Genomic DNA, 22,377 nt, shown 5'->3' on the forward strand with positions numbered 1-22,377 from the left:
CTTGCTCAAATATTGTGTCATACATCACAGATGACTGATGTCATAGACTGACAGGAAGTCAGAGATCCACTTGGGAGCCACGCCGTTATTGAAACCATCTGGTTTTAGAGTAACTCATCCATACACATTACTAGAGTTCAATTATAAACTAAAACAAATTCTCCCTACAACAAATGAATACAAAAATGGGTGAAATTATTATAATTTTTCCGTACCGCTCTGTCCTGACGTCTCTATGGTTGTGTGTGTGTGTGCATCTGTCCCTGTCCAGTGTATGAAGAGGTGGAGGAGAGGATCAAAGCACTGAGGAGTCTGCTGTTGGACAAGCTCCTGCAGACCCCGTCCACTCTACATGACCAGAAGAGATACATCAGGTCTCCTCACGGGCTGTTATGCCTGATTTACTACATTTATATGACAGTCATAGATGACTAGCGTCATAGGCAAAAGTTCAATATCGCCAAGGAAGCCATTGGATTTCATTCACTTCAGTAGGATATGAAACTCAACTTGTAAAGGGTCATGAAACATGCTTGAGTTAGTTCATCCAACAACACACCAAATTTCTCTTTGCCTCATCTCTTGTCCAAGTGCATTTACATTTTAAAGAACATATTGTATTGAAAGCATTGGCCCTTCAGCCATAGTCCCTGGAAACGGATTGCTTTGCAATTCAAACACCCATGACCACATAACCGCACAATGATGTTTATCAAACATTGACTCAATTATTCTGGTAATTTCGATTTAATTAACATTAACATTTTAATGACTACGGAGAAAATATAATCATACGCTAAATCAAAAAAATAACATTGTCCACGGAAAAGTGGTCTCTGTTCATGTGCGACGCATATGTTTTACAACTCATACAGAGTTGTTTTTTCCCATCATTCAAGTTCCAAAATGACAGTGTCTGAAGTGTGTCTGTCTGAAGTGTGTCTGTCTTGTTGCCTTGGTGCCTTCCCGGCTGTCTCGCTCATTTACTTGCTGTCCATCCTCTCCCCTGCCTTCCCTTTTTCTTGTAACTCTGCTTCTCACTTCCCTGCTGCCTGTACACTAATCCACTCAGCTTTCTGTTCCCCCTCTCTCTCTCTTTCTGTTTCTGTTTTATACCTCTCTGCTTTCTCTTCCCCCTCTTCTTCATCTTCTCTTCTTCTCCTCTGCCATCCATCCATCCATCCATCCATCCATCCATCCATCGTTGTGGTCTGTCCTGGTTTATTATTGTTAAGACTGAGTCGTTGGGAGCAGAAAGGGCAGCCCAGGCTCCACCGCACGGCCCTGTCTTTCATCCTGCTGCATTAGGCAGTGCTCTGAACGCCCACTCGGCTCCTGATTACTCTTTACACGCAGTGTGTGTGTGTGTGTGGTGTGTGTGTGTGTGTGTGTGGTGTGTGTGTGCGAGCATGTTTTTGTCTTTGTGAGAACATGTATGTGTCCTGGGATTCTGAAAGGATGCAACCAAACAAAGAGACTTTGATAGGAGGTGTAAGACGGGACTCGGGGCCTAGGGCTGTGATGTGGACCCACAGCCTTATGGCACAGATCAGTCCAACACTGGGGGAATACTTTAGTCATAGAGGGGTAATTACAGATTAGGGATAAGAGGCAGATTGTGGAGGCCTTTGCCCCAGGGAACGTTAATACTATGTGTTTTGCTGTGATTTCGGAGCCATTGTAACGTTGGTGTGTGTGTGTGTGTGTGTGTGTGTGTGTGTGTGTGTGTGTGTGTGTGGGGGGGCGGGGGGTTGTTGAATGCAGATATTTGTCCGACCTCCACGCCCCCGGGGACCCAGCGTGGCAGTGCATCTACGCCCAGCACAAGTGGATCCTGCAGCTCATGCAAAACTGCAGAGACGAGTTCATCAATGACCAGAGAGGTGACTTGACGACTTAACGCATGCACAAACATGCACACAAACATTTACATGCACGCGACAACACACTTGGATGACTCATATTACACACAGAGTGAAAAGTCCCTATTTAGCATTTCCATTCAGGCTGGTGAATGTCGTGATGTGGAAGCTGGCTGAGTCTTGGAGAGCTCCAGCTGCCTCTCTGTTAAACAATCCCCTGCCCACTCTACAACCCCCCCATTCTTCTCAGGAACCCCTTTCTGTCATTCCCTCTCCTTCTCCACCATATCTCCATCTCCCCGCCTGTTCTGCCATCGGCTCGCTTGTTTATTTTTTCACAAGCACATGAATAAGATGAAAGCGGGAGAGCATTGGGTTTGGATTCAGATCTCAGGGGCCTGACATGTTACAGCATGCAAAGACGCACGCACGTGCAAACACACACACACACACACACACACACACACACACACACACACACACACACACACACACACACACACACACACACACACACACACACAAGACAAGGCCACACAGATGGATTGGAACAATTAACCCCAATTAAGCTGTTTCTCTGTTAAATCAGCCAGCAGGAAAAATGTGGATGTGAAACCGTCCGCTCAGGAACAACAGCAGATTCACCCGCCCTGCTCGCACACACGCTCGCACACACACACACACACACACACACACACACACACACACGCATGCATGCATGCATGCATGCATGCATCCATCCATGCATGCATGCACATACAACCGCACACATGTCTATATACACACCCACATGTACTTCCATAAAGAGTACATAGTGAGTGGGTGGCTCCTTGACATAGCCGAGGTTGGAACATAAACATATCTAATGCTAAAGGTAACAGTGGTTTCCGGGGCTCAGGTTGATGGATCTGGGGTCCAGTGGTGTGTCCCCCCCGTCCCCGTCCCCCCCCGTCTTTTTATTATCATTGTCAGGGATGGCCCTGCTCGTCCACACACAAACACCAGAGTCGCACTTACCCATATATACACATACTGTACATGCACACTTTTTCTTTCGCTGTCTTGCTCTTTCCTTCCTTCTTTCTCGTTCTTTTTTTCCCCTCCCAACAGCTGTCTCCTGTCTGTCCCTTCCCCTGTCATACTGTATGCACTATGCAGCATGGCCCCTTCACGCACGCACGCACGCACGCACACACCTGGTAGCTATTTACCACAAAGCCCCCACCACACCTCCCTCCGCAGTCCATCCCTCGCTTTCAGCCCCCGATCCCCCCCCTCCCCAAGTACGAAACCAGCGCTTCCTAAAACATCCCTCTGCCAGAAGCTGCTTCAACCTCCCACCATCGAATACCACATCCACCGTAAAAGCCCATCCCACCCACCGACCCCCTCAAACGCACGACACCCCTTCACTGGTACCCCTCCCCTGATACCTCTTCTCCTTCTCCCTGTTATCACCTTGACGGCGTTCTGCGGCCGTGGTCAGAGGAGACGATTGATAAATCCTCGTGTAAAACAGCACACTGTGTTCCACCACTTCCATTCCGAAATATGTGAGGCTACATGATTCTGTAATTACTGCCCCCGCCCCCTTCCCATGTCAATTGCCTCAAACATGAATTAGGCACCATTCTTCTTCGTTTGACCCAAAGCCAACGTCTTGATGTGAGGGAGGGGAGCGCATAGCGGCACCAAGTCGCTTCCGTGCGCCTAAACGCTCCCATTGATCGCTCTTTTTGCAAGCGCGGTCCTGCCGCTGCCTGGTCCAATTATTATAAAAGTGCGCCGCTCTTGTTTCCTGAGCAATGCTCAACTCTCTGCCAATGTCAATACAATTAGCAGCAATTGTGACTGTGGGCTAATAGCGCTGCCGGTGAACAATTAGCAGGGATTCCTGTGTCAGTACATGGTGTAGGGCATCACGCGGTTGTGATTTTAAGCTCAAACTGGGTACTGTACATGGGTTTAATCTGTCTGTTATTACACTGCACCTCTTTAGCGTCTTAATTAAGTGTCTACTCTGTGTGTGAGCGTGCAGTAGATGTATTTTTGTGTGGGTGTGCCTGTGTCTGTGCCCGTTACATAAAAGGCCCTATGTACTGTACAGAATCGACATGCTATATAAGGACTGTATGTATTATGTGCATTACATTGGAGAGCGCAAGGTGCGTGCCTGTTTTGTGTGTGTGTGCGTATGCGCGAGCGTGTGCGTGTGTGTGTGTTTAGACAGAAAGCAACTGTGTGTGGTCGGGGTTGGTGACCCCATGGGGAACAGGAAGTCCTCCGACCTGCAGAGGAGCGTCAAGCCTGAGGAGGAAGTGAGCAGCGCAGATACATGTCACACGCACACAGTCTTTAACACACACACACACACACACACACACACACACAGTCTTTAACACACACACACACACAGCCAAGTTGAAATCTAATGTCACGCATTTTACCGTAAGACTCACAGCTAAGAAACATAGCAGCATATTGAGTAATTTGCACACACAAAGAATACATGTGCAATGCATTTGCGCACATTACACACACACACACATGCACACAAACTGGCGCCTCACTCTCAGGACGCCAAGGGTTCACCCGACACCTGGATCAACAGCAACTCTCATCCCTATAAAAAGAGAGGAAAACATCTCCCAAGAATGAGAAGACTGTGCCACGGCATATGGGAACTTGTGTGTGTGTGTGTGTGTCTCTCTGTGTGTGTATCTGTGTGTGTGACTGTGCGTGTGTGTGTGCGTGGCTGCGTGCGCATGCATGTGTCTGTCTGTATTCGTGCTGTGTGTTATTTTGCTGGTTTATGAGTCAGACCCAGAGTTCCCTTACATTCTGAACTTTGGGAGGGTTGATAATATGCTGTACAACTCACCATTTGCTCTTTTCAGCTCGGGGATTTCTCAACACTATCAGGGCAAAACACGTAAACCCCACACCAAATGTTTGTTACTCACCAGCATGCTCTGTACGTGTGCGGGCAAATGTTTTGGAAACATGTCTCTTTCCTCGCACCACCACTTTCAATAATGTACTGTAGGCGGCTCGCACGGTTCTGTGGACCTAGCTTAAGTTTCATTTACACTGTCATAGTAATCAGGTTGACACCGCCACGGTATTTCACTTTCACTTCACCATACATGAACGTTTAGCCCTTTTGGCTAGCTCCTCGTTGCTCCAACGTCCACTATACCCAATAGGGACCAGGGCATGAGGCAGGGGTTGCCCCAACGTCCACTATACCCAATAGGGACCAGGGCGTGAGGCAGGGGTTGCCCCAGCGTCCACTATGCCCAATAGGGACCAGGGCATGAGGCAGGGGTTGCCCCAGCGTCCACTATGCCCAATAGGGACGAGGGCATGAGGCAGGGGTTGCCCCAGCGTCCACTATGCCCAATAGGGACCAGGGCATGAGGCAGGGGTTGCCCCAGCGTCCACTATGCCCAATAGGGACCAGGGCGTGAGGCAGGGGTTGCCCCAGCGTCCACTATGCCCAATAGGGACCAGGGTGTGAGGCAGGGGTTGCCCCAGCGTCCACTATGCCCAATAGGGACCAGGGCGTGAGGCAGGGGTTGCCCCAACGTCCACTATACCCAATAGGGACCAGGGCGTGAGGCAGGGGTTGCCCCAGCGTCCACTATGCCCAATGGGGACCAGGGCGTGAGGCAGGGGTTGCCCCAACGTCCACTATGCCCAATAGGGACCAGGGCGTGAGGCAGGGGTTGCCCCAACGTCCACTATGCCCAATAGGGACCAGGGCGTGAGGCAGGGGTTGCCCCAACGTCCACTATGCCCAATAGGGACCAGGGCATGAGGCAGGGGTTGCCCCAGCGTCCACTATGCCCAATAGGGACCAGGGCGTGAGGCAGGGGTTGCATTGGGACTCGCTCATTCACCAGACCAGACCATACTGTAGCTGTATCGCCATCTAGTGGAGCCTTCATTCCTGGCTGAAAAACTGGCCGGCTTCGGACGTTACTGAGCCCAGTTTGGCCCCCTTCTAAACCCGCTTCACCCCTGGCAAACCCCACAGAACAACGGGACATTGTCTCAGCCGCCGGCCATGGGGGAGACGGATCCGAAGACAAATAAAGAAAAGGCGAGGGAGGGCTGTTTGGTGTGAAAGCCCGCTGAGCTTATTGAGGAATGTGGAGTTATGGAAATAGTTTGTTTGATTATTTGATATCCAAAGTGTGCATTTCTGAGTTCATTTCTCTCTCTCTCTCTCTCTGTGTGTCTCTCTCTCTCTCTCTCTCTCTCTCTCTCTCTCTCTGTGTGTCTCTCTCTCTCTGTGTCTCTCACCCAGTGGGTGCTGGGGCCATATCTCTGGACCTGGAGGGGGATAGTCGTCCATCGGCCCTCGGCAGAATCAGCCACACAGCGTCTCTTAACAGACGAGGCAGCCGGTGCACACCACGCCCCAGCAGTGAGCAAAACTTATACTGTTCCTTACACTGCACATGCTACAGGTACACACATGCTCTTTATCTGCTCTTTAAACAGTTTAAACACACCTCGTCTGGGTCACCTACCACTGTACCGCTTCTTGTGCCTGCATGTTTTTAGGTTCAGTATTCATTATGCATAAACATAGCACATTATAGCTAATTTGTGTGTGTGTGTGTGTGTGTGTGTGTGTGTGTGTGTGTGTGTGCGCTGCTAGCCTGGCGCTTTGAGACCCCTCAGCAGGTGCAGTTTGTGGAGAAGCTGTCGGATGTTGTGATCGGTCAGCTGCCCAACTTCTGGAAGCTGTGGATCTCGTACGTTAACGGGAGCCTCTTCAGTGAGGTAACTTTGAGCCTCTTCAGTGAGGTAACTTTGAAGCTGTGAATCTCGTACGTTAACGGGAGCCTCTTCAGTGAGGTAACTTTGAAGCTGTGAATCTCGTACGTTAACGTGAGCCTCTTCAGTGAGGTAACTTTGCTGAGCCTCTTCAGTGAGGTAACTTTGAGCCTCTTCAGTGAGGTAACTTTGAGCCTCTTCAGTGAGGTAACTTTGCTGAGCAGCAGCAGGCCAGGCAGCCTCTCTGAATCTGTGATCCAGAGGAGGGCTGTGAAACGTGCTGCTCTCAACTTTTCTAGGTTGAGGAACAATACCTGTTTGAAACGCATGGACAGTGAACACATCCTAATGATTGTTGTTCTTTGTCCTGCAGACAGGAGAAAAGTCTGGCCAGGTGGAGAAATCCAAGAAGAACGCCAGACAGAGACAGAATGATTTCAAAGTACGTTCCATGGAGACATTTCAGTTTACAGAGTCAGATGTTGTGAGGTGTTTCGCCATATAGATAAGAAGCACAATTGTGTGTGTGTGTGTGTGTGTGTGTGTGTGTGTGTGTGTGTGTGTGTGTGTGTGTGTGTGTGTGTGTGTGTGTGTGTGTGTCATAGAAAATGATTGAGGAGATGACCCATCGGTTGGTGAGGCTGGTGCGGGGGGCTCTCCTCCCTGCCACCGTGGCCCAGGGAGAGCTCAGCTTCTACGGGGGCTGGGAGAACAAGACAGAGCTCTCTGGTCCCTGGCTCACTCAGGTCATACACACCGTCAGGTACTCATTCACATTGTTACAGGTTAACGTACCTGTATCGGGCTATAGTAGTGGCTCTCAAACGGTGTAACATAACACATTGGTGTTATGCTGCGTTCACACGGGCAGATGCAAAGATACAGTCCACCTTTAAATTTCAATAGAAGCCAGCAACATGAACGTCCAACGTTTGTAGCTGCTGCTAAAGCTACAGCAGCTACAAATCTGCAAAAAGGTTCAGCTGGTTTCAACTTCAGCTACAAAGATACAAAGCTACAAATACGCTATATAGCTTTGTATCTTTTGCATCAGCTATTGTGAACAAAAAATATATATATTTTGATTTTTTTTTTATAATAAAAATAATAGTTCTGTGTATTTATCTATTATGAAGATGGTGCTGGCTGGTGTTTCACTTTTACTCTGTGTAGAGTTCTCAAATTCTGCCCAAACCCGACAATCTATGCTAATTAGTCGGGCCTTAATTTTCAGGCCCGTAACTAACTCGAACCGTAATGCATTGTGAGCTTTTTTTTTGCGATTTTCAGGTGTGCCTTGAGACTTTGACTTGCATACAGCATACAGTACATATAAGAACTGTTCTCTCCTCGTCATCCGTAACTTTTCTAATCTGCTTTCTTTCTGTGTCACTCTTTTACTCTCTTTGCTATCCCTCTCTCCTCTCACTCTATTACTCTCACTTTCTCTTGGTCTTTCTGTCTGTCTGTCTGTCTGTCTGTCTGTCTGTCTGTCTGTCTGTCTGTCTGTCTCTCTCTCGCTCTCTCTCGTGTTCGTGTTCGTGTTCGTGTCCAGGGGTTGCCATGAGGCTCTGTCTACCCTAGAGATCCCCAATGATCTTCTGCAGGTGATCCAGGACCTGCTGTTAGAGCTGAGAGTGCAGTGCCTCCTGGTCACCTTACAGCATGGTGCAGAAGGTGACAATGATTAGAAGGCTCAGGCTGTGTTCCTGGTTTAAATGAAATTCCATCTTTTTGGTGTGGTGGAGCATCTGTAGAGTATCTTTATTTTATCTCTAGGACTCCAGTCGACACTGAAAAATCCTTAGTGTTAATTTAACTCCATTGTATGTGTGTGCGCGTGCATGCATGCATGCCTGTGTGCCTGTCTGATGCAAGAGTCAGGGTCGTTGTATAGAAAGTGAATTTACAGTAAAGTGAGAAGTTCTGTGTTTCTGTTGTGGTTAGACATGTTTGGTCATTTTGACATGGGATTCACACTTCTCTGCTTGATAGAAACAGCTCAGTGGTTTCAGTCGTATGGGCTTCATTTCCATAAGTAGTGTGGTGTGGTCGTCCCTCAGAAAGTCTCAATTATTTTTGTTCACACTCACGGTGACCTCTTACAAAAAACATCAATCATGTTTAATCATCGAGAAGGCGTATGTTCTAGTAAAGTCTAGTAGAATTTATTTAAAAATTAGGTATCTTCTAGAAATGCCCCTTTGATTTATGTCTGTCTCCTTCCAGATGTCAAGAGACTTGCTGAGAAAGAGGACTGGGTTGTTGATAATGAGGGAATAACAAGTCTGGTAAGGTCACTTTACCACATCAAGCAGAAGTACTTGTACCTTATCATCAATTACAAGCATAAAAGAATAACTAGGGTATCCCCCAGCTACAGTATCTCATAGCAACAAGACATAACAGAATATCTGTGTTGGGCTACTTGAAACTTAGTATACAACATGATTCTATATTGGAACAGTCTCTTACATCTGTCAGTAACTGATCTCTGTGGAAGTTCATGTTGCTCATGCAATGTGTGTCATGTCATGTTATGATGTTTGTCTATTGGTGGCGATGGTGAGTGCAGCCTGCCCAGTTTGAACAGTGCGTCGTCCAGATGCTGCAGTCACTCAAAGAGCCAATGGAGACCAAACTAGGGGAGATCAACGTAAGAACATCACTGTACTGTACTTACAGTATAACGATAATGACATACAATGACTGTCTTGCATTTTGGACCCTAATATTTCACTAATAATCAGAATTATAGCTCAGAAGAAATGTTGTCCATGTAAATGCAGTCAATGAGACATAATTTATAACAAAAATGGTGTCGTGTTCGCCCCTGTTGTCAGGTCCTCCAACTGGAGATGGCCCAGGACCAGGCCTCAGAGCTCTCCGTAGCTATTATGAAGGTACCCTCCAACAAAACTCACAACCAGAGAACCCAAAGTGGGCCTGTTCTAGTCACATCGGTGACTAAGAATGACTCTTGAGTTCACAATGTCTGCATATGCACACATTGTCAACACTGAGAGATTCGATTTCACAGAATTACTGTTTAGAAATAACAAACAAAAAACAAGTCCTTAAAAATAACATTGTGGGCCCAGGCCGTAGCGTAACGGTCTGGGCACCGGACTGGTAATCCAGTCGCAGTGTGCCGCGGGTTCGACTCCCGGACCCGACACGGCCTTTACTGCATGTCATCCCCCCGTCTCTCCCGTTTCCTGTCAGCCTACTGTCTGTCCCTTCAAAAATCAATAAAAGGCGTAAGCCGCAAAAAAAAAAAAAAAATAACATTGTGAACAGACATCCCTGTCTCTTGCCCAGACTCATGACACCATGTTATTAATCTTGTCATGTGGCCTCCCACAATTTTAGGTTTCATGCCCTAGTTTAAGAAACGCCTCAGTGCACCGCTGTGCAAACCACAGTACTCTGCTCCAGCGTGCTCAAGATCTAGCTACTATATCTGTAGTGAGCACAGCATTATTTATGGACAGATGTCTAGATCTAGCTACTATATCTGTAGTGAGCACAGCATTATTTATGGTCAGATGTCTAGATCTAGCTACTATATCTGTAGTGAGCACAGCATTATTTATGGACAGATGTCTAGATCTAGCTACTATATCTGTAGTGAGCACAGCATTATTTATGGTCAGATGTCTAGATCTAGCTACTATATCTGTAGTGAGCACAGCATTATTTATGGTCAGATGTCTAGATCTAGCTACTATATCTGTAGTGAGCACAGCATTATTTATGGACAGATGTCTAGATCTAGCTACTATATCTGTAGTGAGCACAGCATTATTTATGGACAGATGTGAGTGCGGCTATTTTCCCTTTACTGCTTAAACTATGTTTTCTAATTTATGGAATTTCTTAGTACTTTTTGTTCATGAAATTACTTAGGAAACCAAAAATAAAGGCACCCATGAAATATGTCCATGTTTAATTATTGTAGTATATCGTATAAACACAGAATAAAGATTTACAACGCAGCGACACTTTTCAATGGAGACCGCTGTCGTGTAAAAGTAAAATCTAACCTCTCAGGGAGGTCACTCTAACCTCAAGGCCACTGAGTTGGGAAGGATTAGTCATCAATAAGGCTTACTGTACTTGAACTGTACTTAGTAGTATTAGTAATATGTAATGTATGTGTTTAGCTCTATACTCGAGGTCAAGGTAAACTTTATTGTCCACATGGGACATTTGTCTTTGGCTTTCAGCCCTGCTGTGACAAAAAAGTGCACAGATAGTATGGTTAATCTAACCTCTCACAGTCACTGCTGTTTCAGAGACTCGTTAAACATTTTAGTTGAAGCCGTTAAAAAAAAATTGTAATGTACTTCCACTTTGTTTCGCTGTACCTTCTACCAGAGGGCAGAAGTACCGACCTCATGTAAAACATGGGTAACATCACTGACTATTTTTGTGCCTGTCTTTTTGTGCCTGCTCATAAATACTCCAGAGACAAATTGATGATAGTGGAGTTGGAGTATGGAATAACTACAAATTGGGCATGAGCTATTTATTCACACTCGCAGTGTGAATGAGTACAAAAGAGAAGCAGTTTAATGAATACAATGGTTGGTGTTTCAATGGATTACATATACTGTTAACCAGAAATGAATGATCCTTAGAGTGATTTCTGTTGTTTCAGGTTTTCATCCACTGTTTGGATGATCTCAGCACCAAAACGGATGGAGATAGTAACACATCTCAGTAAGAGAGAGAGAGAGAGTGTGTGTGTGTGTGTGTGTGTGTGTGTGTGTGTGTGTGTGTGTTAATACCATAGTAAACAGTAAAATGATCTGTGTTAAGTTCCATTGTAGTGTATAAGTTTATCTTCTGTCTCTGTGTTGTCAGTATGTCAGACCTGGCCTCTCCAGATCTGTTCAGCGGTGTTCAGGAGGAGTTCAGCCCCACCCCGGTGAGCCAAGACAATTGTTTCATTATTTCTCGCTATCTGTTTGCGGTCTGACCCTCAAAATCCCACATTCGTCGGCTGGCAGCGTCAAGAGTGAGGGTTCTTTCACGTGGTCTCCCTCCCTCACCCCCACACAAACAGACACACTCAGGTCTCATTCATTCAAACCACCATCAGCGCTATGATGCTTGTTTCCTGGTTGTGGACAGGAAGCACATACGTCCTCATTTCCTGTAAGATGTGAGTGAAGGGAAGGGGGTGGAGGAGATGGAGCAGGGCATAGTAGGTTTCTGGTAAAGGGAAATAGAGCATGGTACAGACGGGGTTTCCCCTAAACCTCTGGTGTCTATCAGGGGTGAGACAGCCATGCCGTATTGAAGGCACTTGACCAGAGTTCACACATGGTGCCAGTCTCAATGGCCTGTTGGTATGCACTGCTTATGGTACAGTTAATACTGGCCAATATGTTGTGCTCTCCAGTGTCATGGCTGGCTGTGTTAACCCATTTTGTCCTGAGATCAGATTAAAAAAATGTCTTCTACATCCTGACAGTTTTCTGAAAAAGCTATGTTTCTATGTCAGTGGTTCTTCGATAAAAAAATAAATAGCAGACCTACAATCTCGTAGCGCGCCACTCGGTGGTACGCATGCCACATATAGGCTCTAGCCTGACAGCGTGTCGTGTGTTCGAGTCTCGTTCATGACGACCTTTGCTGCATGTGTCCCCCTGTCTCTCTCTCCCTCTTTCCTGTCAATCGTCACTTCTATCAATCAACTATCTATCAATAAAGGCAGAAAAGCCTAAAACAAACCTTTAAAAAAAAGGCACTACAGGAACTACTCATTATAATGAAAATGAACAATACGAACAATTATGATAGTGTTGAGTATTGACACCTTGACAATACAATTGTTGACATTATTATTGTATGTATATGTCACTCAGTAAAAGTATAATATACAAGTTTTGAGTAAGCAATCTGATTGATTGAAAGTTGAAACAGCCTTCTAGCCGTGCTTCAAACAAGCATCACCGCATACCTAATCAACAAAGAAATCAGCTGCTCTGTTCTCCCAGAGCAAGATTTTTGGGACATTTGTGGTCGTAGTGGCTACATCTGTCATTTAAAAAAGTATGATTTTTTTCAGCGAATATCTTAGTTTTAAGGGTAACTGTGAGCTTTAACGTCATTAATGCACTTCTGCACTGCCTTTCGGAACTCCTGCAGCATCACAGACGTGCATTAATGACGTTAAACCACACCCTCTCGTATAATATTGCTTAAGTATACTGACAGTACTGTACAGTATATGTATATTGAAAGGGTCCTTACAAGTTTCTAAGGCTACTGTTACGTTTGTCACTTCACTATGTGTTCTATGCAATGTCTGTCATCCGGTGACAGACTACCCAAAGTGACACATTTAGTTGGTGTTTTTGGTTTGGATCTAGGCGTACTATCTCAGACATTACATAATTACACATTCATAGGAAAAACAAATCTCCTTCTGTGAAGTGCTTCCACCTGACAAGCTGGAAACTATGGATGACGTTGTTAAACTCCTACATACAGTCTATCTAAAGATCTACAATAGTAGCTAAACCTATCAGGATTAGCCCTTCCTGAACATTCCTCCAAGACTGGAGGAAAAACAAAAAACAACTAAGACATTTCATCATGTTATTCTGTTTTAAATCATGTGCAGGGTCATTTAATCCGAACTGCGTAGATCGAACTGTCAAATGTGGTTGCAACTCAGATCTGGCTTGATAAGAGCAGATGTTGAAATTTGCATGAAAAGACTAGTGCATGCATGCATACTATAGCCCAATATTATTTAAGCAGCAGACTTGAATATATCTATTATGAACACTGCAAGATACAGTAATTACAGTAGCTATTTGTGAGTATGCTTTTGAGTAATTGCAGTAGCTTGTATTTAACCATTACATCCGGGAAAGCATTTTAGATGTCTGCGTTGGCTATTCAAAAATAGCGGATGTCTCTTGAAACTGTGAGAACTACTGAATCGACCTCAGGTCTTGGGATAAGAGTATGCTCTGTACATGTGTGTGTGTGTGTGTGTGTGTGTGTGTGTGTGTGTGTGTGTGTTTAGGAGCAGCGCCTGCTGATCACCCTCAGTAATTGTCAGTACCTGGACAGACACACCTTACTCAACCTGGCCGAGCACTTTGAGAAACATGGCTTCACAGGCACAGAGAAGATAACTCGGGTCAGTGTGGCATACAGAAACATGGCTTCACAGGCACAGAGAAGATAACTCGGGTCAGTGCGGCATACAGAAACATGGTTTCACAGGCACAGAGAAGATAACTCGGGTCAGTGCGGCATACAGAAACATGGTTTCACAGGCACAGAGAAGATAACTCGGGTCAGTGCGGCATACAGAAACATGGCTTCACAGGCACAGAGAAGATAACTCGGGTCAGTGTGGCATACAGTGACTGTACAGTGGTTCTCAACCTTTTCAGGGCGCAACCCCCCAAAATACTCCTATTCGAACTGGGGACCCCCAAAAATAATCATATTGAATGTAGGAATGTAGGGATTACATTAGTTTGACTCGGTTCCACAGATACACATTGAGAACATAGCAGATCTACAAGCCCAGAGTCACAACGCCAACGACGTGCGAGACAATATGGTACTGTACAGTTTGTTGCAATATGGTACTGTACAGTTTGTTGCAGTAATGGTATGTTTTCCGTTAACTTTCTTTCCTTTCTTTCTTTATGTATTAAAAAGGTCCAATTGTAATCCACTGTCATGGGGCCGCCCTTCCCCCCCCTCGCTGGGCTCCCGAGCCACAGGTTGAGAACCACTGGTCTAGTACACGCATAACAGACTTGATCATATTATATTGTCCAAGTTATGCTTAGAACAAAGAGCCAAACATATACAGTGTATTATAGTTAGAGATCTATATGTATAAGAGAAGATCTCACAACGTGGCGTGATGCATTGTGAACTGACGGGATGTCGGACTAACGCGTGCCCCCCCATTTTTGTACGCCACTATTGTACAACAAAGTATAATACAGGTTTAATCAGACAAATTGATGTAGTGGATTATTAAAGAAATGGCATATAAGACATTTGCAAAAACTATTTAAAAAAAGCTACATTTACTGTAATCATTTGAAATATAAGATACTACTCAGCTGTGTTTTGTTACTTATATGGTCTGTTTGAAATGTGTTAAGGTTAAGGTGAATATTGTTGACCAAAGGCATTGAAAACCATGCTCTCTGCAAGGAAGAAGGTGACTTTCTCTTTTTTTAAATACCAACGGTCACCACAAGAGAAATGTAATTTCTCCACATTTGAACTCCCTTCTCGTGTACCAGTTGGACATGTCCCGCTTACCAGCACAGGTACAGTACACGTACCAGTGGTTGGATACCTCTGCTGTACAGAACCCCAAGAGGGGTTCCCGTCCAGAAGGCTTAGAACACCAAAAGGGGTTCCCGCCCAGAATGGGTTAAAACAATATTGAACCAATGAAAATTATTAAAAAGAAGACAAAACCTCTTAATAGTCCAAAATTGGATTATTGAGCAGATTAGGGTAGATTTTTTATCCTGGCTAGTAGACCTAATGTCCTGTCAGAATCCGTTGAGAAACAAAATAATCCAATTTTGTCCAACCTCTGATATTTAATTATTGGACAACTCCATTGGACCCTCAAACTGTCTGCTAAAGCAGCTAACTCCACCACCTCTCCCCCTCTCATGCACGTAATTGAGAATATATAAAGTCACAATACCAACTTTTATGAGGCAGTATTGCTATATTTATTGCTATATAAATAAGTTTTTATTCATTTCCTGAAGAATGTATTTTCATTTCCTGATTCCTGAGTTAGGTAGTTTCTCCCCTACAGCAGAGATATGTTTGATGCGATGCGATGTTGCTGATAAGGATTTGTCCTCATCACATCGGCGGATTATAAAATATTCCACCAGCATATAGAATGTTGGACAGCATGTTTCACATTAGCAGCGGTTCAACACTCCTCCATCCTGTTGTTTGTGATCAGACATTGTTGGCCTGGCCCGCTGGCATAGCGGTCCAGGAACCTATTGCGGTTCTAGTCCCGATCCTGGCGGCCTTTGCTGCATGTCACTCCCCATCTCCCTCTCCCCGTTTCCTGTCAACCTTCTAAAAAAACTAGACCTAGACAATGTTGCCGACAACACCAACACCTGTAATTCTTCTAGCCAGAAGTTTTATGGCTTGAAGTTCTTTGCATTCATACTGCATATAATATATGCTATCAACTATCAAAAATCATGATTTTGATAGTTGTTTCACCATGCAGTGAAACCCATACTTCTGGTTCCTTGATCACAGAGCACAGATTCAACAGATAAAGATGGTCAACAATATTTTGATTTGCAGTATGATAGCAAGCAACCCAAATGGTATGCTGAAGCCGAGGTAGATACAGAAAATCAACATCAACACCGCAAACCCACATACAAAGTCCAAAGACATGTGTCTTTGGACTTAAATAATGGATAATATGAATAATAATGGATGCATGTGGATGACATAAAAAATCTAATAGGCTTATCCATGCTTGGTGAAAAAGTGTTGTTGTGCAACGTATTGGTGTAATGCAACGCAGCGCAGTTATAGATCATAATACAATAAAGGATAAAAATGCAATAATGTGGTTAAATATGTGTAATCAGGTCAGTCTGAAGACTGTGAGGGAGCTGGACGCCAAGCTGTTTGACGCCTACATTGAGAGGAGGGCCGACCCCATCGCAGGTTCCCTGGAGCCAGGCATCTATGCCGGCTACTTTGACTGGAGGGACTGCCAGACGCCTACAGGTACACCTATTCCACATGCACTCGCTGCACAGTCTGCGTGGAAATTAGCCCTAGCCTCATGACAAATGGGCTCTATGCCTGTGAGTGTCAGCCTTTTGCAGCATCGGCCTGCAGGAGGCTGGCAGTCTAAAGGTAGCTATCCACCAAACAGACTGTATACTACAGATTACTACACAGGGCTTAAGGTTCTCACTCCTGGGGACTGATTTCAGTCCTGAGGATTTCATAGGATATTTCATTTAATAAGTGCAGATTTGCAAAAAATATTTTTCAGTCTTGGGATTTCTTTTGGCTTTAAGCCCTGTAATACAGACTGGCAGTCGACACCGACTGACAGCTACTATGGTGCCAGAAATAGCCCTACGGCTTGGTGTCTTTTTCAACAACAAGCCTGCTACTATCTGACTGATTTTTGGCAACGGATGCTTTCCAAGTTCCAACACGTACCGCCACCGACATCGTTGAGGTGGAGAGCTGCCTTTAGAGGGTCAGGATGTGTGTGGTTCATGTCATGTAGAGTAGGCTACAGCTGTTTGAAGTCTTACTGTAAACACACCTACTGAAATTACTTACTCAGACTTTCTCAAACATGAGTCTGACATTCCCCTGGCCTTTCTACGCTATGCTTAGTTTTTTTGTTGTGGTGCTGTGCATGTGATTTTGCGTGTGTGTGTGCCCCAAGCTCAGGTGAAACCTTTGTGTATATTGTGGTTTATGTTTGCACACATGCTTGAGCTTGTGTGTGTGTGTTATCAAGTATGGTGATTGTTGCAAGGCCTAACAAGGTACCATTGAGTGTGTGCAGTCTAGCAGCAGGGGGGGGTGTGTGTGATGTACACGACTCGCGCACGCGTCGTGTACATCCTCTTGGCGGGACTTCTTGTGAAAGAGGAACATTTTGGATTGATAAACCACTGTTCTAGGATATGATAGTTTCACTTGTTGACCTCTGAGTAGAAACCGCACTCTTTAATAAATGAGTTATTTTCCATTGTGCTTTCACACCTCCCTCTCTCAGGTGTGAGGAACTACTTAAAGGAAGCGCTGGTCAACATCATCACAGTTCACGCTGAGGTACGACTCACCAGCAAACCACTACCTCATTAATATACCCTAGTTCAAAAGCTTTTGCTATATCGGAGGTCCAAAACCGTTTTTTTGTTTTGTTTAGTTTTTTTTAAATAATTTTCTAAAAACATTTCCAAATGGTGAAAATATCCTAGTCTTGTAGATCAGCTATATTCACATACGAAAAAAAGAAAAGAAAATATAGTTTCTGCTCTGACGATAGTCATACTGTATACGTTCTGTTGGCTTTGTGATGCTCTTTCTCTCTCTCCCTCTCTTCAGTCAAAGTATACATCAAATCACCAAAAATAGCCAAGCTACAAGCTCACAACAACGCGGTTGCAACGTGTTGTGAGTTTATATATCTAGTTAAGTATCTACTATTTCGGTCACGTGACACGTCCACGAAGCATATATGACGTGCATTGTCCTATTCACTCTGACTCTCTCCACCCATCTGTCTCAATTTATCTATCGTTTTACCTTTTTTCCTCATCTCCCCCATGTCGATCTGCCCATCTTGTTCTGTATATCTCTGCATATGTGTGTGTGTGTGTGTGTGTGTGTGTGTGTCTCTATCTGACTGTCTGTCTTGTCTGTCTGTCTCTCAGGTATTCACAGTGTCCAAGGAGCTGGTTCCCAGGGTTTTGTCCAAAATCGTTGAGTCCGTGGCGGACGAGTTGAGTCGCCTCATGCAGTGTGTGTCGTCCTTCAGCAAAAACGGAGCCTTGCAGGTGTGCACATGCAGATTTTCATCATTTATTTATGTCCACATAAGAGATGCAATACAAGGACAAAGATATGTACAAGGTGCTGTACAGAATGCAATCAGCAAATCCCAGACAAATACCCACACACCCTTCAGGGGTAGAATTAACAGCGTCTTCGCTACCGATAGTAGAAGAGATTGCACAGAATGTTGCAATCCGTTTAGCTGCTTTTTTGGCATCCCAAGTTGTTGGACGCCTCTTACAACCAACCTATGTACATGTCCTAGGCTGCCAAAAATAACGTAGATTTCACCTATAGCCTAGCCTATGGTCTGGAGGAGCGGCTGGTAATTAATGATTTTGGTCTTCTTCTAAGCTAGAATCAAAGGTGCATGCCACTTCAGGAATGGAAACACATGCACACACAAACATAGACGTGAGGGGGATTTACCTGTTGTAATAATCAGTCAGGTTCTTCTAATCAAAGTGACTAACCCTAACAGTGCCAAGGCTTCAACGCTTGACTCCATCTGTCCTCTGTTCACCCCCCACCCCCCTTCTCTTGTTGCACTTGTCAGGCCCGCCTTGAACTCTGCGCTCTGAGAGATGCCATATCTTCCTACCTTAATGCTGAAAGCAAGTAAGTACTACACACACACACACACACACAATGATTTATGGCACTGTATGTCACACACATAAATCTTTAGCAGTCACACATCCCACATGACAATCCCTATTTAGGTTACTTGGTGGCTATTGGAAAGGAAGTGAAAGCAACCTGGCTATGTGGTTCATGCACACACGCGCGCACACACACACACACACACACACACACACACACACACACACACACATGCACACACTTATACATGTATCATGACTTCTTTCTGTGTATTTGGACCTATATTGTGAACATGTGTTGTGGATGCTTGCTTGATGCCATGCTGCGTGTCCTGTCTCCCCATGTGTCCCTTATTTTAAATGGATTTAACAGTGTATTGTTCTTCCAGTGACAGCTTCAAAATGGCTTTGGAGGCCCTTCCCCAGCTTCACAGTGGAGCAGACAAAAAGTGAGTCTTTTTTTACACACGTTTCATCCAATGTACGCTATTTATCTTCCATTTTGTATCCATGAGAGCGGTCGTGTCCACTGCTTTTCTAACTACAAACTGCATCTGTCTCTCTGCCCTCCGTCCCAGGTTACTGGAAGAGCTGCTGAACAAGTTTAAGAGCAGCATGCAGTTACAGCTGACCTGTTTCCAGCCCTCCTCCGTCCTGCCCATCAAGAGATGAAGCTGTTATCTCATGTGTTCATTCGTTCATGTGCAATGCATCAATGGATGTTCATCCAATCATTTCACTTTACTCTAGGACTCTACTCTACTTACGGCTGACTTATTCTCGGTTGTACACGGGTGAGCGCACCAAACATAGCCGATGTACAAGCTTATAACGCGTCACTCGCGTGCAACTAAGTATAAATCAGGCTTTATTTCAGAGTCTTTACTCACAACTTTATGCTATACGAGCACCTGCCTGTATACACATCTAATCACGTTGCAACTTTGAAGTCATAGATCAGATCTCAGTGTTATTGGTCAGAACAGTCCCTGGGTGACAGATCCATGTTGATTATGGTAATGTCGGAATACCTGGCTATGTCACGGTGACTATGGTTCAGAGAGAAAGACCGTGGTCTGTCCTTCAGGGAAATGTGGACCATAGACCATCGTCTTAAATTTTACATTTGGGATTTGTTGTCGATTTCAAGGTGGTGCTGTTTTGTCCCTTGCCATCTCAATGGCAAAATAAAAGAAGACAGTCTTAACATGGCTGGGATTGAATTGCTTCGTCCTTGGTAGCTTATCACCCCATTGTCCTGACACTGCTTTTTTTTCACACTCCTTCACTTCAGATGTCACAGCTATTCAGTGGTGACTGGTGTCTGGGTATGTATGAATGAATAGTAATGTCTTCATGGAGTATTGGGTCAGCATGCACTATGCTAGCAGTGTATGAAGACACAAAATCTCACTCCATAAATACTTTATGTAATAATGAATTATTATTCTTTAGTGTGTGTGTGTGTGTGTGTGTGTGTGTGTGTGTGTGTGTGTGTGTGTGTGTGTGTGTGTGTGTGTGTGTGTGTGTGTGTGTGTGTCACACTTACACACACAGTGCGCACGCTCTCTGTGTGCAACAAGGGCAGGTTTACCACAAGCCATTCATCTCTGAAGATCCTGCCCATTGGTTCATGCAGCATAGACACACACAAACTGGTCTTCTGGGAGTAGATTGAGTGAGTACAGTATGTCCGAGTGTGCGGTGGATGAGTGCACAACCGGGTGGGGTATGTCAGGGTGGAGCAGACAGTTTTGCTACAAAAATGCCACATAATGTTCAAACCTCATTCCTGGCAAGCAGGACAAGGTAAGACCTAGTGATACGTTTGTGAGCGTCACGTGAAAGAAAGCCAGCGGGACTGTTGTGGTGAGGTCTCTCAGACATATCATAGACAGGAGGAGACCACTACACCCCTACCTCACATGAGAAAATGCAGCAACAGCCACCGACTAAAACACTAAACAAAAAAATAGGTTGTAGTAAGACCTAGATGTGTTGACAATCTCTCCTAAATAACCTCTGCTGGTATTGACAAATCAGTATTTCTTTGGTGTCATGTTTTCCCAGACGGGGAATGCTGTGCATGGCGGATTCGGTTTGTTTTGATTCTCTGTTCTAAACTTAGTTCGCTGTCAACCCACGTTATTCATTCACAAAAGCAGGTTCAAAGCCTGAAGTCTCATCCGTCCTCTGACGGTTCTGTTTACAGTAACTGAGGTGAAGAGGGGAGTTTTTCACCAGAACTCTGTTCCGTTCAGGAGACCCAGAAAAACATGTTCCCTTTGATCTGGCTTTAATCAGGGCAATGTGATTTCGGTGAAATATGACAGAACGTAGCTTATATTAGGATGTTAGAGATCTTCAACTCTTTGCAGAGTTGAAGTTGATAGTAGGTTAGAAAAAGTATTTATTTGTTATTTGGTGGCCTCTAGTTAATGCATAGATATACAAACAACCCCACAGCAGTGAATTGTGTATTGTTATCAACTGAGATGCATGCCTTTAATTTCAGGCTCGGCCTAAACATTTCTTCTGACATCCTCGCCCCTAAATGTAAATCATTGAGACCAATAGTTGGTACACAGCATGGCCATATTGGACTTAAAAATCTAATCCAAAAGGAAAGTACGCATATCTCAAAAGATTATATGTGTACTGAACAAAGATATGTACAGTTTAGAAGGAAAGAAATCTGCGTATAGGACCCTCGCATCCTTATTCTGAGGAAAACATTCAGCGAAAATGGCAGAAAATGGCAGTAGTGCAAATGTGGTTTGCACTACTAGTCTACTGCTACTGCTACTACTATAAATGCTACAGTACTACAATTTTAGACAGAGTAATTTACAGTAAGGATATACATCAAATGCAATACATCCTTTTTCACTGGGATGTGATGTCGTCATTATTTTATCTTTGCGATGCATTTTAGACTTTTTCCATGTAAATGGAACTCTAGTCTAGTGTGTGTATGCAGAAGCCAGGAAGGTGCTCTCTGCACAGGGCGGAAAGTGTAGCGCACCTCTTCCTCCCCTCGTGATGTCATTCACATTGTTTATGATAATGATGTTTTTGATTAACCACCACCATCCTGTATTGCAAACATACTTCCTGTACACGAGCATGCATGTGCGCCCAACACACACACACACACACACAGATGATACACCACCATGCTTGTAAAGTTCATATATACACATTGATCATACACAAATGAATATCCTTATTTAGGCTTAATCCATTTATTGTTTAAAATTGTAGCCTACTGTACAATGCAACGGAGGGGGATAAAAACATACAAAAATATGACACCTGAAAAGTACTATAGACTCCTTACAATACATTGTGAGTTAAGTGGACGAAGATTATCTAAGGTGTGTGTGACGTCTCAAATCGTTTCTCGCCCAATGACACCCATGTAGAATCTCTGCTATCATAATTGCGACTGTAGGTCGCAGATTATTATGAAAACCTGCAAAACCTGTCCGTCCGTCAGTCAGTTCACGCCTCCATATATGGTTGTCAGCCCA

The 22,377-nt window shown here is 44.6% G+C and overlaps 1 protein-coding gene across 1 annotated transcript in view; it reads left to right on the top strand.

Moving 5' to 3' along the window:
- exoc2 (exocyst complex component 2) overlaps positions 1-20,055 on the top strand; it is a 53,008-nt gene extending 32,953 nt beyond the window's left edge. Inside the window, exons 10-28 of the mRNA XM_083767948.1 lie at positions 272-374; positions 1,765-1,883; positions 6,175-6,294; positions 6,532-6,656; positions 7,024-7,092; positions 7,256-7,413; positions 8,206-8,327; positions 8,880-8,941; positions 9,226-9,306; positions 9,494-9,553; positions 11,314-11,375; positions 11,520-11,583; positions 13,699-13,815; positions 16,301-16,442; positions 17,461-17,516; positions 18,122-18,244; positions 18,799-18,860; positions 19,234-19,293; positions 19,423-20,055. Of these exons, the coding sequence (XP_083624074.1) occupies positions 272-374; positions 1,765-1,883; positions 6,175-6,294; positions 6,532-6,656; positions 7,024-7,092; positions 7,256-7,413; positions 8,206-8,327; positions 8,880-8,941; positions 9,226-9,306; positions 9,494-9,553; positions 11,314-11,375; positions 11,520-11,583; positions 13,699-13,815; positions 16,301-16,442; positions 17,461-17,516; positions 18,122-18,244; positions 18,799-18,860; positions 19,234-19,293; positions 19,423-19,516 (1,799 nt within the window). The 3' untranslated portion in view covers positions 19,517-20,055. The remainder of the gene's footprint in view (positions 1-271; positions 375-1,764; positions 1,884-6,174; positions 6,295-6,531; positions 6,657-7,023; positions 7,093-7,255; positions 7,414-8,205; positions 8,328-8,879; positions 8,942-9,225; positions 9,307-9,493; positions 9,554-11,313; positions 11,376-11,519; positions 11,584-13,698; positions 13,816-16,300; positions 16,443-17,460; positions 17,517-18,121; positions 18,245-18,798; positions 18,861-19,233; positions 19,294-19,422) is intronic.
- Positions 20,056-22,377: the final 2,322 nt, after the last annotated feature.

Source organism: Protomyctophum parallelum (genome assembly GCF_964188405.1).
Source record: "Protomyctophum parallelum genome assembly, chromosome: 6".
Taxonomy (NCBI): domain Eukaryota; kingdom Metazoa; phylum Chordata; class Actinopteri; order Myctophiformes; family Myctophidae; genus Protomyctophum; species Protomyctophum parallelum.